The following is a 14,083-nucleotide window of genomic DNA, read 5'->3' as shown; positions in this document are numbered from 1 at the left end:
ATGTTATTCCTCCAAATCATGGAGGATGGTGGGAATGGCAACTGGTGTTTGTGTCAGGCATGCTTAGCATATCCATCCTCGCTGATTCCTCATGTGAGAGTTTTAGGCCACATCCACACTATTCATTTCAAGCACTTTTATGCCACGTTAACTGCCGTAGCTTTCCCCAATGAATCCTGGGAACCTTTTGAGGGTGCTGAGAATTGTTAAGGGAGCACTATTCCCCTCACAGAGCTACAAATGCTTTAACAATCAATCCCTCTTCCCATAGAACTCTGTGAAATGGAATTATTATTTGAGGAGAACAGGGGGCTTCCAACAATTATCAACACTTATAACAAACTTCACTTGCCAGGATCCTTTGCGGGGGGAAGCCATGACTACTGAAGTGCTGAAGGTATAACAGTGCTTCAAATGTCTCGTGTGGATGTGGCCTTGTGATACCCTGAATACATATCAAACCCGATTTTAATTTGCTCTCATTCCAAATCATTGAGACTTATAGGTCCATTGGTTTCATTTATTCATTATGTGTGGTCCTCCCTGGAACGGTGCACTTCTACTTCCCTTAAATTGTGAGATGAGGCATATTGAAGACAGAACCTAGAAACTACCATAGTAGGGCCTCAACTGTAGCAGCTTGCAGGGATTCTGGCAGCCATGGGAAAGCGCTGGATCGGGAAGTTTTCATGTTTGACATTTTATTATGTTTTTATATGTACTGGAAGCTGCCTAGAATGGCTGGGAAAACCTAGCCAGATGGGTGGGATATAAGTAATAAAATTATTTATTATTATTATTATTATTATTATTATTATTACACTGTCTCTTTCCAGTAAGGAAAAGAGTACATCCTCAACTTGTATTCCACCCTCCAAATTTACTGGAAAAGGACCAATCAGAGGGCTGGAAGGGGCCACAAGGGCCATCTTGCAATGCAGGAATCAGTTATCATGAGATTCAAGGCCTAAGATTTCCAATAGTGATGCTTTCTTCCCTAGGTAGTGGGTGGGGTGTGTCTGGAAGCTAGCCTACCATATGTACAAAAGTAAAATCTCAATTCATTGCTCCACCCATTTTTGCTTCTGGCTCCTCCCACCAGTGGTATATGGCCCTTGGGAGGTTACCCAAAAAGGAAGAAGGCCCTCAAGCAGAGAAAGCTATTCCCCACACCTGGCCTATAGGAACTGGACCTTCAGTTGTCTAAAGTTATGAAACGGGACTCATAATAGAGGGCCTATAATTGCAAGAAACACACTTCTCTCCCGCATAATTTTCATCGCCTTCTATACACAGATGCAGAATATGCATGTTCAATGCACTTCACGTTTTTTGCTGAGTGACCACAATTGGGGCACATGGAGCAGATTTATGTATGTTGCATCGAAGGAAGTATAAGTGGGTTAGACAAATTCTCATTTGGCAAAGCTTAGCTCCTTGCCTTGACCAGGCAATCCTAGCTAAAGCACTTTTAAGAACCATTGCCATCCCATCCGGAGCCAAGCAAATGGCATGTTCACAGTGACTTAGGGGCAACTCTAGATCATGGAAATTCCGTTACCACGTTTAATTCCACTGAAGCAAAACCAAAGAAAGAGACCCAAAAATGCTGATAAGAATTTTTTTTTATGTTATTCCAATAAAAAATACATTCATACAGAAATATAACAATCTTGCAAAAAACAATTTCAAATAAAATCTTGTAAAACAATTTTTTTTTACAAAAATCTTACAAAGAGATTCTTTAGATAACAGGGTGCTTCCAAAAAACAAACGAACAAAAAAAGGAAAAAAGAAGAAAAGAAAGAAATTTTACGAATAGAAATTCTTTTCTGAAATTTCAAGCAATTTTTTTTTCTCTCCGCTTTATTGAGGCTCAGTTATCACCTGAACAAAATGTACTTGTTTAAACTTACAAAACTGACAGGCATAATTTGACGTATGGCACACAGCCCCCCATTCCAAAACCGTTTTGATGCTTTGCAATCAAGAAAAGCTAATGCAAGGGGATTTATTAAATTTCCATGTTTTCCTCCTTGAGCATTAATAGAGTTATTATGCTTCAGCAGAAAGCATTGCAAAATAGGTAAACAAAAAACCCACCCCTGAAATGCCACCAAACAAATAGAAAAACCCTTCTTAATTGCCTTGTTCCACTTGTGATGATCCTGATAAACATACAGGTATAGACCTCCCATTTTTACTATGGAGAATGCTCCATGTATGAAATGTTTCTCTCACTATAGCTGCAAGGAAGTCCCTCAACAGGGGGGGGGAGAGCAAGGCAGATCCTACATGCATGAAGCTCCACATGTAACATGAGAGCCCTACAGAGTGTAGACAATATAAACCTTTTTCCTAGGGCATATTTACTTTTTGTTTTTTTAAAAGTGCACACTCAAGTATATAAAAATTGAACACAATACAAAAGGGGCAGGCCTGTGTGTTCCTTAGAATTGGATAAATTAGTGTCTAATGTGTTCTAGAGAACTATTTAACCTTCACCACCAGTTCCTGGAAAAGCTGTCCGAAACAGCAAGAAATAGGCTATCAATGTGGTTTGTGGGTAAGTACAGCACTGCTGGGGAAGGCAGTTCTGAAACTCACTGACAACTTCTGGGGGACGGCTGCATCTAAGCTCTCTCATGAAAACCATCTTGCGCCTTCACCTGAAATGTAAATACCCAAAGTAACAAAGCAATCATCAAGGAGCTCATTCCTAGATCTTCTCAATAAGCTTCTAGACAGAAGCCAAATGGCTGGATTTGGGTTGGAGGGTTTTTGTTGTTGTGGTCACTGCTAGAATTAGCAACTGATAAATGTGGCACAGGAGGTGAAGACCCCATTGCCCTCCAGATGCCATGCAACTAGAACTCCCATCAGCCCCTGCCAGAATGGTCAACAGTCAGGGATTGTGAGAGTTGTGGTTCAACGACATCAGAGACCAAAGGTTCCCCACCTCTGATGTAGCGCTTCCAGATGATGTGGAAACATGCCACTAAGTGAGCTAGGCCCTCAAGGTGATGTACCAAACCAGTGCCCTTCGGGACAGATGGAAAGCCAGCCAGACACCAGCAGAAAGTTGGTTGGAAGGTCCAGTTGGGACAAGAGGGGCAGTTTTGGGACCTTGCCAAAGTAAAAGAGAAATGGCAGGCTCATTGGTCTGGAGAGAGAGAGAACCTGATTCAGAAAGCTGCCAAGTTGCATTGAAAGATGCCAAATCCCGCAGTAGCTTCAGGAAAAGGTTCTGGTCTGCTCCATTCGCTTGATGGTCAGGGATTTTTGAGCTCGCAAGTGTGCCCCCGACACAGAAGCGAATGCAGCCCAGCTTTCTCTTCGCAAGAATCGCTTGCGCCCAACGGAGCCTCTTTTCCACCCCCAGGCTGCTGCCCAAACCCTTTTTAAAGTAGTCTGCAAGCCAATAATATTTTTTTTTTAAAAAAATGTTTTTATGTGTTTAGTGACCACCACTTGTTTGCTTCCTTTACAAAACTTAAGGAAAAGCAGAGGACTTCTTATGGGCTGCCATATTTCACAGGAAAGAACTTAATTCTTTCCTTGAAAAATATATATTATCCACACACACACACACAAACACACAGTGCTTACAAATACTATACAAACAAATATATACACCCAATAAACTTTCTGCCTGCTTGGTAACTTTTTTTTTGTTTGTTTTGCTTTTGCCATTTTAAAAAAGAGAGAGTTTTATTAACCAAGGGAAAGCTTGATATAAAGACATGGAACTTGTGCCATTTTAAGCAAATGATTATTTTTGTAATGCTCCTACACTTTTAAAAAGGGAGGAATTGTAACATTTTGAGGTACATGGGAAAGGGAGGTTCAGGGTGCATGTTCTGTACACATATTATTGGTTGTGCAAGGATGTATAAACAGGGATTTTCAAGGTGGCAGAACCGGTCATATTATTCCATGAGATTTTTAAAAGGAAAAGTGTAATATTGTATTGACATGTCCAAAGATGCTTTTCTACATGGAAAAAAACCCTGAAGATCAGCCTATGCTTTCCTCCACCTCTTCATAATTTACATTTGATACAGTACAAATGTCAGGTGACAAGAGAGCCTTAATGAAGCACAAATCACCCATACCCCTGTATAAGACCTCTTGCGAGAAGAGATCGCTTTGCATAAGGCACCATTATTAAGGTCAACAGTGCATTAACAGCTAGAAAACCAGAAATTAAGAGACCTCAAGGCATAAATAAAAGAGAAAAGGAACAAAAAAACAAGACCCCAACATAGCTGCATGAGAATTTTCTTTTCTTTTCTTAAAAAATATTACAGTTTCTAACCTACAGTGGTTTTATCCACCCAACAGGACAAAAAAATAAAAATAAAAAAATAAAAATCCAGGATCTGTATGTTATGTAACATTAAACCAATTGCATTGTAGCAGCTTTTTAACTGGAATTGAGAGAGGGGGAGAGAAAACAAAAGAAATACCTGCAAGTCCTGATTAAAGAATGGAAAAGCATATAGTTCCCCAGAACCATGCAATAATCTTTGTATTATAATGAAAAAGTTATAGGTTGTGTTATATTGTAAATACACAGCTTATACAATGGATTACAAATGAGCTCTGTAGCAAGTAAAACAAGCTACTTGACACATTGCACATTTAAGAGCTGGACCAGACACCAAAAGCTCCTCTCACACAGGATAGGGGCCCCTCCCTCCATTCTGGTGTCCTGACTTGCCCCCCCCCTCCCCTCCATCTTCCCCTCCCTCTTTCTTTTTCTTATTTTTAAAGGTGCAGACACCCCTTTCGCCCCGCCCCTTGGAAATGATTGATCGCTCCTTTCTTGCGGCATACTCCTCACATACGCAAATGATTCCCCCGCCCTCCCCCATTCAGCTGACCTTTCCTCTCTCTCTCTCGCTTACGGTTATAAAACAACCACGAGGAACGAAACGGAAGGGAAATGAAACAAACAAACAAAAAGTATTCATGTGCCTCAGCATACAGTCGCCCAGTACGATCCTCAATAACATACAGTCGTCCAATCATTAACATTCTCAGTGCACGTGCTCACGGCAGAAGGCGTAGAAGGTTGGGTGCCAGCGTACGAGACCCACAACCGTGCGGTCGCTATGCCGTTTCCTTACATGACTTGTTTAGCCCTCTGAAGACCTTCCAAGGAAGAGAGGCCCTGGAGGCAACTGGGTTAGGGTGCAAAATGGCATGCTTTGGCTGGAACACGCATCCCTTCTTTCAAGGCTGGTTGACCTCGAAGCCTCTTAGCCCACAGGATTCGACCTCTTCACCCACTCAGAGATGCCTCTTCATGTGCAGGGCCAGGTGGTCGGACCTGGAGAAACACCTGTCAACGGAGAAGAGAGGAGAATTTTGAGGACCATCTTCCTATAGGTGAGTGAATCGGGTTAGACCAGGAGGAGTTAGCATGGCTTCCTCCAGATGTTGCAAGACTATGACTCTGCTTGTCCCATTCCACTGGCCATGCTGGTCTGATCCGAGTTAATATTCCAATAACATCTAGATGGCACCACATTAGGGACTGCTGTGGTAGGTTGTGAGGCCCTATAGGTCCATCCAAGAGACACAGAATTTGATTTGGGAGACCCAAGTGCAAAGCCCTTTGGAATCCTATTGTACCCCAGCCTTACTATCATCAGTTGCAATGGAGGCAAATATTACAGAGCACCTTTATGGAGCATACTTAAAACAAAAGCAACGTGCAGAATTAACTCCACTGCAATCTGTGTGACTTCGGACTGGTTCGTGCAACCTTGGGGCATAGAGATAGGTTGTCAAGCAGGCAAACAGAGGAACAGAGTGGTCACTCCGCCACTTGGCCAGAATGCAAAATGTTGTGTCAAAGCAAAGTGTGCAGAGTGCAACCACAGTCACGTTCCCGGTCATTCACCTATCGGGCTGACATTCATATCCTGAAAGGAGCTCGGAATGGCATGCAAGGGTCACAGCAACCCCATGAGACAGACTAGGCTCATCTAAATCAATCCAAGGGAGCATCCTGCAAGAATCTTAGCCTAAGTTCACAGCACCTGCTAAAATAACTCTTTACAATCCTCTTCCAATAACTCATTGTGACAGAAGGCTGGTGCAAAAGAGACCCAAAGAAAGATGGCTAAGCAGAAGAGCTATTTCTTAGAAGACATAAACTGTCTTGGAAGTTTTGGAGGAAAGGGAAGGTGACTTGCAGAATAATAGGAGTTGGGAGAGAGACCACCACGGGGACCAAGTCCACCTCTTTATAATGTGACAGCATTTGCTAGGTGTTTAACTACACCATAGAATCCCAACCCAACCTTTCCAAGACGTTCATTGAAAGAGACCCTACAGACTGCTCCTCCTCCTGTCAGCTTCTTCCGCTTTCCTCCTGATCTCAGCATCAGAAGTCACTCTATTATTTAACCTGTATCCATGCAGACACTATCTAGAATGCATTAACTTCAATCCACTTAATTCTGGGAGTATTTCCACTGGAATTTCAAGTAGGCTGTTCTGAAATATGTAACTGGAAACGCTTTTCCTTTAAGCGGAGACAGAATCGATTCACCAGATCAGAGACTTATTTCTCTCTCTTTTTGCACTGTTAGAACTAAAAAAGCTACACTGTTGCTGATCACTGAAGCTGGATGCTTCCTTTGAAAAGCTCCGGTGCAATGGGACAGAGCTGATACTTGATGAAACTGCCTGCGCCTTGGTGGCTTCATCAATGCGGGGGGCTTAAGTCATTGCTTCCCATGGAAGCACTGGGGAGGAGGGAGGTGCAGGGGTTATTAAAAGAGAGTGTCCGTCCACGTACCTGTCACAGTGACTACATTTAAAAGGCTTGGCACCCGTGTGCTTTCTGAAGTGTCTGGTTAACTCATCACTCCTCGCAAAACGCCACTCACACCCTTCCCATGAGCATCTGTAAGGCTTTTCTCCTGCAAATAAAACATACCAAAGATTATTAACCGTCCGTTTCTCTCTCCAAGCAAAGATGAATATTGATTCATTTGTTTTTAACATAGGAAATAAGGCCACTCAATTTAATTCACAACAGCACACTAAGTACTTCCGAGAACGCTGATGGAGAATTTAGATGTTTCTGAGCTGACAGCTTTGCTGCAACAGCAAAACATCAAGCCTTGACTGGAAAACATGCCAGTAATGTAAGCCTTGTGCAGCTGCATCCTAGGAATTCTCTGAGTGTTTAGAATACAGGCTTGTAAAATCACCCCTGGTCACCTAGGGCGAATAAGAACTGCCTCCAAATGCCCAGATTGTTATAGAAGTTTAATAGAAGTTGGTTCTCTATATCTTTTAGGCTCAAAACAACTGATATAGACCATGTTTGGAGGTCTCCTGCACTAGTAGCTTTTGTGGACTTCCTAGGTTAAACACAATAGCAGAAAATTATGGGCTGCATGCTCCAAATTATACCCATAGACTAAACCCACTGAAAACAATGGAGTCGAGTTAGTTAGGCCTAATTTGCATCCACGGATTTAATAGGTCTTCTCCAAGTATAACTTAAGCACATACAACCCAATATATATTGGGTTCACCTATTAGATACATAGGTTAGGCCGATCAATATTGGAAAAAAACAACAACACAGAATTTCCCAATCCATTGTCATTCAGATGTTTAAGACTGCCAGCATGGTCAACCATCAGGGATGATGAGACTTGGTGTCCAAAACACATGGACAGCAGCAGGTTGGGAAAGGCTAGAGTGGAGAGCAAAACCACCTTCATCAGGAGATCATAAAAATGCTTTCTGGTCCAGAGATTCTGGTTATAAGATTCTATGGCTTAACCCTATTTGTCTGATTTCCGCAGAATAACGAGCATATGAGAGGTAAGCTCTCCCTCGCTCGCCAGGCTGTAGAAGCATAGAGCAGATCCATCTTTTTTGTATTCCCCTCTTCAAACGGTGAAAAGAACATCTTTGAAGAGGAGACCTCTAAGCTGTTTGTCTCAAGGTGCAGAATCTCGCTCTGCACCTTGAGCTGGAGATTGGTATGCCAGCCAGCGGCTCTGCACATCTAACCACAGTCATCAAGCACTCTAGAATATTAATGTCAAAAAGCAACTACTTTCACCATAAAAAATTTATAGAAACCCTGGAGTGCCTGCCCGCTTCAAATCCTTTCAAGTTAAGCTAGGGAACTGGGTTTTGTTTTGTTTAAATCTAGGTTTCATACTAGTAACATCCTGTTTGCTTAGTGTTAGCAAAACCACATGATAATGAAGCGCTCATAAAGTCCGCCATTGTCTTTATGATCATAAACATCTCTCTCAAAAGATCATTTTACTTCTGTCAATGCACACACAGCTAGCTTGAGGCAAGTCCAGCAATTAAGGGAACTAGTTACTCTTCTGCTATTAAATGAATCAATGAGGAATCTGTCCTTCAGAATCAGGACAAAAATCTCCAATTTCTGAGAAATGTTTCCATTTCCTTTTGCTGTTGCTGAGTTTCAAAGCTAGTTTTCTGTTGTTGCTGTTGTTGTTTGTTGTTGTTTTTGAGGGATTCCCTCCACCTCCTTGGAAAAACAATTTAACAATTGTGCATCTTCTCAAGCAGCAGCTAATTACAAAACAGGAACCAAACATGTGCAAGAGAGAGAAAAGTTAACTAGCCTCATCCAAGCTTTGCACATAGAAGTTTGCAACTGGCTAATGCAGAACAAAAATGAGGAAGTGATGCCTTGCATTTTGGAAACCTCAGCTGTTATTGCATCATCTGATTGCCCCAAGCTCTTGCTCCAGAAATTGCGTAACATTATGACACTATTAGCATCAAGGGTTTTCCTTACAGTTATCACCAACCAAAGTCAGTCATGAAGCTAAATCCAGATGGCTTGCCTGGAATAAGGGACAAAACATCTGGTGAACTGTAGACCAGAGATGGGGAACCTATGGCCTTCCAGATATTGATGAACTACAACTCCCATAATCTCTGGTCATGGGTCATGCTGGCTGGGGCTGATAGGACATGGGAGTCCAGAAAACATCTGGAGGAACCATATGCTCTCCATGTCTGCCAGTCCTAATAATGGCACTCTGGTGCATAGTTCTGCTGGCCATGAACAGAAAGGGAAGGGGAAGAGAAAGAGGATGATGCTGTCATTGAGAACCAGCCACCAGCTGAAGTATTAAGCAGAAGCCCTATAGAAACCATATGTGATAGTGAACACCATTAGCCTGTCACATCTTAGGGCCCAAGCCATGGAAGGTTTGCCACACATCCTAGTAAGAGAAAGCTACCTGCCAGTGCTATAAGAACAGGAAGCAAATGGGGTCCCCCTTATTACATTTATATCCTGCCTTTCTTCCATGATGGAAAACTGTAAACAGGGTTCCCAGAAGGCCTCCTAGCTCCCTGCTGACTGGTCACAGACCTTCTTAGCTGCTCCCAGGACTCCATATCTTGTGGCTTCAGATCACAGCCAAGTGGGATGAGACAAGGGGTGCTTGAACCCACACATGAACAAACAGCTGAGGCCACCTTAGTATGCCTCAGTTTTGTTTTCTTCCATGGAAAACACAAAGTGACCACTATTTGGATCACCCAAGACCAGATGTTTAGATCGCCCAGTGGAGAAGATCTCACCTGTATGGGTACGTTGATGTGCTTTCAGATGTGAACTTTTGGTGTAAACCTTTCTGCACCCATTGAACTGACACCTGTGGATTCGCCGCCTCCCATCCGGAGAGGCATCGCCGTTCACTGGGGCACCCTTTTCTGCAGTCTTTCCACCACTACCAGTACGAATTTTGCCCGGCGAATGCAATTCACCAGGCGCAGAATTCCACGGTTGAGAAGAAGCTTCCTTCCCCAACTCAGGGGAGGAAGGAGGAGTCGACGTGACAGATGAACTCAAGTTTCCTGTACTGGTCAAGCCCAAGACATCACTAATGGGATCAGATGTAAATTTTGTTGTAGGCGAAAGTTCCTCAGAGCTGTCAGAAGATTCACTGCTGATGTCAGAATTCAAGCTGTTAGTCTCTAAACTCTGAGTCTTTACGCTTTCCTCCTTTGGAACACACGTGGCCTTCTGTTCAGATTCCTCCTTTTTCTCACGCGCCAAAATAATTTTGGTCCACAGATCCTCTTGACTGTCAAATTTTATCTCAGAGGCAGATACGTAGCAAGGCTCGCTCTGAAGGTATCGTTCCAGCTCTAAGCATGTCTACAAAAAATAATAATAAACACAATAAATTAAAATTAAATCTCTTTTTTTTAATAAAAAAAGTGCAAAGCTATAGAAGCCATTCTCCAGAAACATCAACCAAACCATGTGTGTGCAAAGGATGGGGTGTTTATTTCTGGTTGCTAGGCTCCCTTAAAGTAATAGGCCACTCAACCCTCATTTAATGACTGTTACAGTAAACAATGCAGTTCCCAAGAACTGGGCTGGAGTTCAAACACACATAGAAAGAGTTCAAATCCACCTACATTTTCCAGCCATTACTCTTATTGTGTGAGCTGAAAAATCATCTCCTAGAAAGGAGATGTTCAATGGGTTGGCTTGGAAATGACTCTGTTCTCACCCCAACCCTCCAGTTTTAATCAGGCCTTTCTACAATTTCCAGTATTTTATTAACTAAGAGGGCTTCCAAGTGCATTGTGTGATCTCCACAGAAAGTTGTCAAGCTAGACTTCCACTGAGCTGACAGCACCAGCGCTCTGAACTCAAGAAACATGTGCGGTTGCGGCAAAGTCATGATCCATATTCAGGGGGAACCCGCCAAGCCAGCCCATTTCCTGCAGATGAAAACTCAGCCTAAGGGAGACGTTCAAAGAATGCCAGTTCTTCCAAGCACACTGGCATGAGTTTTGCGTAACTTGGAACAATTCTGGTAGAAATGATAGCGGCCTAAGGACTTTCAGTGAACAAAACCTTTCAGAGTGATAAGGCGATGCTGAGAAGAAGAAGAAAGTTTTAGAAAATGGAATTGCAGGGAAAGCGGTCAAAGGAGAAATACAACTTTTCGAGGTCCTGCTGGGAGCCCCACATTGAAGAATTTTATCTACTGGCCAAGAGCACAACCGTATGAGTCATCTCCCTATTTCTTTCACTCAATGCCAAAAGAGACTTCCTTTTAAAACCCTGAACTTCTGCCAAGAAAGTACACGGTTCAGATAGACATGCAACGGGCCATGTAAAATAAAATGAAATAAAGTAAGCTATGCTCCCTGCTGCAATAGGAGACAAGCAACCCTCCGAGTGACACAAATGTGTTTCCAAATTCCTAACAAACTTAAGAGAACTTTGGAAGAAATGCAAGCATTTATCTCTCTTTTTTTGGGGGGGGTGTCTATCAGTGCACACTTCATTTCCCCTTCGCTATCATCCCCATAATTAAAGATCAGCATGTTAATGGAACTAAATATATAAGGGTTTTGTGTGTGTGTGTGTGTTTATGGACAAATATATCAGACTCCATAGTTACCTTATTTTAAGCAGGAACCCCCCATAAGCAAAGCTGACTCCAAAAGCAAATGTCACACATTTCACTCTCTTAAGTGTCAACTTAATGGGAGTTTCTGTCACAGTATGTTGCCGATTTTTACACTTCTCCCCCATCTGTTTAGGCTCTACTCCTAAGCACACTTACCTGGGAGTAAGGACCACTACTGACCTATGGGACTTTTTTCAGAGTAAGCATGCCTAGGTTTTGACTGACCATTTCTCCCCTCTTGTTAACTGAAGGTTGGCCCAAAAAGTGGGAGAGACTGCAAGCTTAATCAATATTTATCGGTTTCCCTATAATTAGGGAACTGATTTGCAGTGCACTTCAAAAATAAAACAAGAAACATCATTTCTATAAGGAAACAGGAAGGGAATTGACAGAAAGGGGCAGGTTCAAATTTCTTATTCAGGGTGGATTTAAAATTCCCCCATTATGCAAATCAGCCTGAAGGACTGGCCTGAACCTCCAAAGGAGGTTTTGAAATTATTCAAAAGGCTACAGTGGGATACATATCTAGCTCTGGGTTAAAAATTCCAGAAATGCCTGAAGGAAAAACTATTTAGATCAATTTCAATTACATACTATTGGTGCTGCCTTGGAAAGAAAAAAGAAAGAAGGGGGGGGGGATGGAAAGGGGAATTGGAAATGGGGAATTTCAAAACATGCACAAGGTTTCAACCTTCTTGATAGGTTCTCAGGTTTACAAACAAAATCTCCAGACTGATTTGATCTGGGTACTCAGCTGGGCTTAGAGAGAGAGAGAGAGAGAGAGAGAGAGAGAGAGAGAGAGAGAAGGAGCAAATATCACAGCTAGGGGAAGAGGCAAGTAAGTAAACACTCTCTCTTCACTTACACCCCCCCTTCCAAGGGGGGGGGAATCCAAGACAATGCAAAAACAATCTTGTTTCCAAGCAAACCAATTACTTGTACTAACAAACAAGCGCACCCCCCCCCAAAGAAAAGAAAAAAAAACCATGTCCATTAAAGGCAACAAGCCTCCCTCTTTCCCTCCGCAATTAAAAAGGGGGGAGGAGAAACAAAACAGTATCATTGTCATATGACTGACAACTCAGGAGGGGGGTGGCGGATAAGAGAGGGAATAATAATAATATAATAATAATAATAATTAATGGTTAACATGCAGTAGGGAGTTAGAAGGGTGGCAATTCTGCTAAGGAAAATAATACTGGAGGGGTGGAGATTATTTTTTGAAAAATCCCAATTTTCAACCATTTCTCTCCCTCCCCCCCCAAAAAAAGTGGGGGGGTGTAAAAAAAGCAAAAAAAAACCCCGGTGGAAATGAAAGACAGTTTGGATGACAAGACCCAGTTGTAGTGTTTGGATCTGCTTCAAGGCGGGGGAGGGGGGAGAGAGAGGAGAGACAACTTAGCCAGGAACTAACTAGATCAAGCAAAATGCAAAACGCAGGACTTGCGGATTTATGCTATTTATTTTTTTGTGGCAACATTTCGCTCCCGCGGTTGTTGTTTTAATGGCACACACACAACACACACACACACACAGAGAGAGAGGGGGGGGCAGGACAGGCATTCAGAAATACACCAGCCACTGTCCAGAAGCTGTGTGACAGCGGCGCTGGGCATAAACAGCACTTCTCCCGGTAGCGAGCAAAAACAAGCATGCACGGCATAAAACCCCCCCCAGAAAGCAGATATAACAAACAGTGTTGCACAGCAGCCCAAACAAACACACTTGCTTGAAACAATAATGTTACTATTTACAAATTATTTAAAAAAAAAAAATCCTGCAGGAAGCCTTCCTAAAAGGCAAGCCTCTAACCTCAGTGTTGCTCCGAATTAAAAGCAACGTTTGCCCAGCACAAGTAGATATCCTTCGGTTTACCTGTTGCCAATATTCCTCCAGAGATGGTAAAGCGGAGAAGTAACCAGTGTCGTGGACAATTTGGAGTTCCTGAAAGATGCTACACATTGGAAGCACATCCATGGTTTTTTGTTTTTGTTTTCAAGGGGAAGGGGGGGAAAGAAGTTGCAACAAATAAACCCTCCACAGGGTCAACGTCCGATTGCAATGCGTCTCGTCGTAAGGAAGAAGAAAAAGCACAAGTATCAACACCGCTACAGATGTTTCTCAGCTGCTACCGCTGCTGCTGTCGTCGGTAGTCGTGATGGCAGGTGACGGCGAGAGAAATACGACCAGCTATTTACAAAGTCCCACTTCCTCCTCCTCCTCCTCCAGAGGGAAAGACGGCCACAAAGAAGAAGACAGGTTTGTTTTTTTTTCCTCTTTCAAAAATAAAAATAATTATATATTAAATTCCTCTTCGGCAGTTCAGATGCAAAGGGTATTTTTTTTAAAATATAATAATAATAATAATAAAGCAAAAGTTTCATGCAAAGTTTAATTGCACAGCAATATCAAGGTATGGATATATATATACATAGATCTATTTATATATATATCTCTTGCAGTCTCCAAAATGCAGCTGCTGCTGGTAAATCTTGCTTTCCACTCCTGGGGTTCTCTCCAGAAGATACTTGCTCAGGAGCCTACTCAATATTTGCAAACACTGAGATGACTGCGAATGTAACCCCCAGGAAAACTTCCCTATTCAAAGCTCTCCT

General features: G+C 42.5%; 1 protein-coding gene across 1 annotated transcript; it reads right to left on the bottom strand.

The window, feature by feature from the left end:
- Positions 1-1,607: 1,607 nt before the first annotated feature.
- KLF6 (KLF transcription factor 6) lies at positions 1,608-14,083 on the bottom strand. The gene is made up of 4 exons (XM_081883107.1): positions 13,344-14,083; positions 9,616-10,195; positions 6,815-6,938; positions 1,608-5,347 (listed from the first exon to the last, which is right to left on the bottom strand). Exons 1-4 carry the CDS (start codon positions 13,443-13,445, stop codon positions 5,296-5,298), a joined length of 858 nt encoding a protein of 285 aa, XP_081739233.1. The 5' UTR covers positions 13,446-14,083; the 3' UTR covers positions 1,608-5,295.

The sequence above is a fragment of the Podarcis melisellensis genome (genome assembly GCF_964234715.1).
Source record: "Podarcis melisellensis genome assembly, chromosome: 12".
Taxonomy (NCBI): Eukaryota; Metazoa; Chordata; class Lepidosauria; order Squamata; family Lacertidae; genus Podarcis; species Podarcis melisellensis.
The sequence above is the reverse complement of the archived record's forward strand: the minus strand, read 5'-3'. Positions and strand labels throughout refer to the sequence as shown.

Coding starts and splice junctions, on each gene's coding strand:
- KLF6 (XM_081883107.1), bottom strand. CDS start 13,445: ATGGATGTGCTTCCAATGTGTAGCATCTTTCAGGAACTCCAAATTGTC. Junction 6,939..9,615: donor ACATCAACGTACCCATACAG/GTGAGATCTTCT, acceptor TTTTATTTGCAG/GAGAAAAGCCTTACAGATGC. Junction 5,348..6,814: donor AAATGTAGTCACTGTGACAG/GTACGTGGACGG, acceptor CTCCGTTGACAG/GTGTTTCTCCAGGTCCGACC.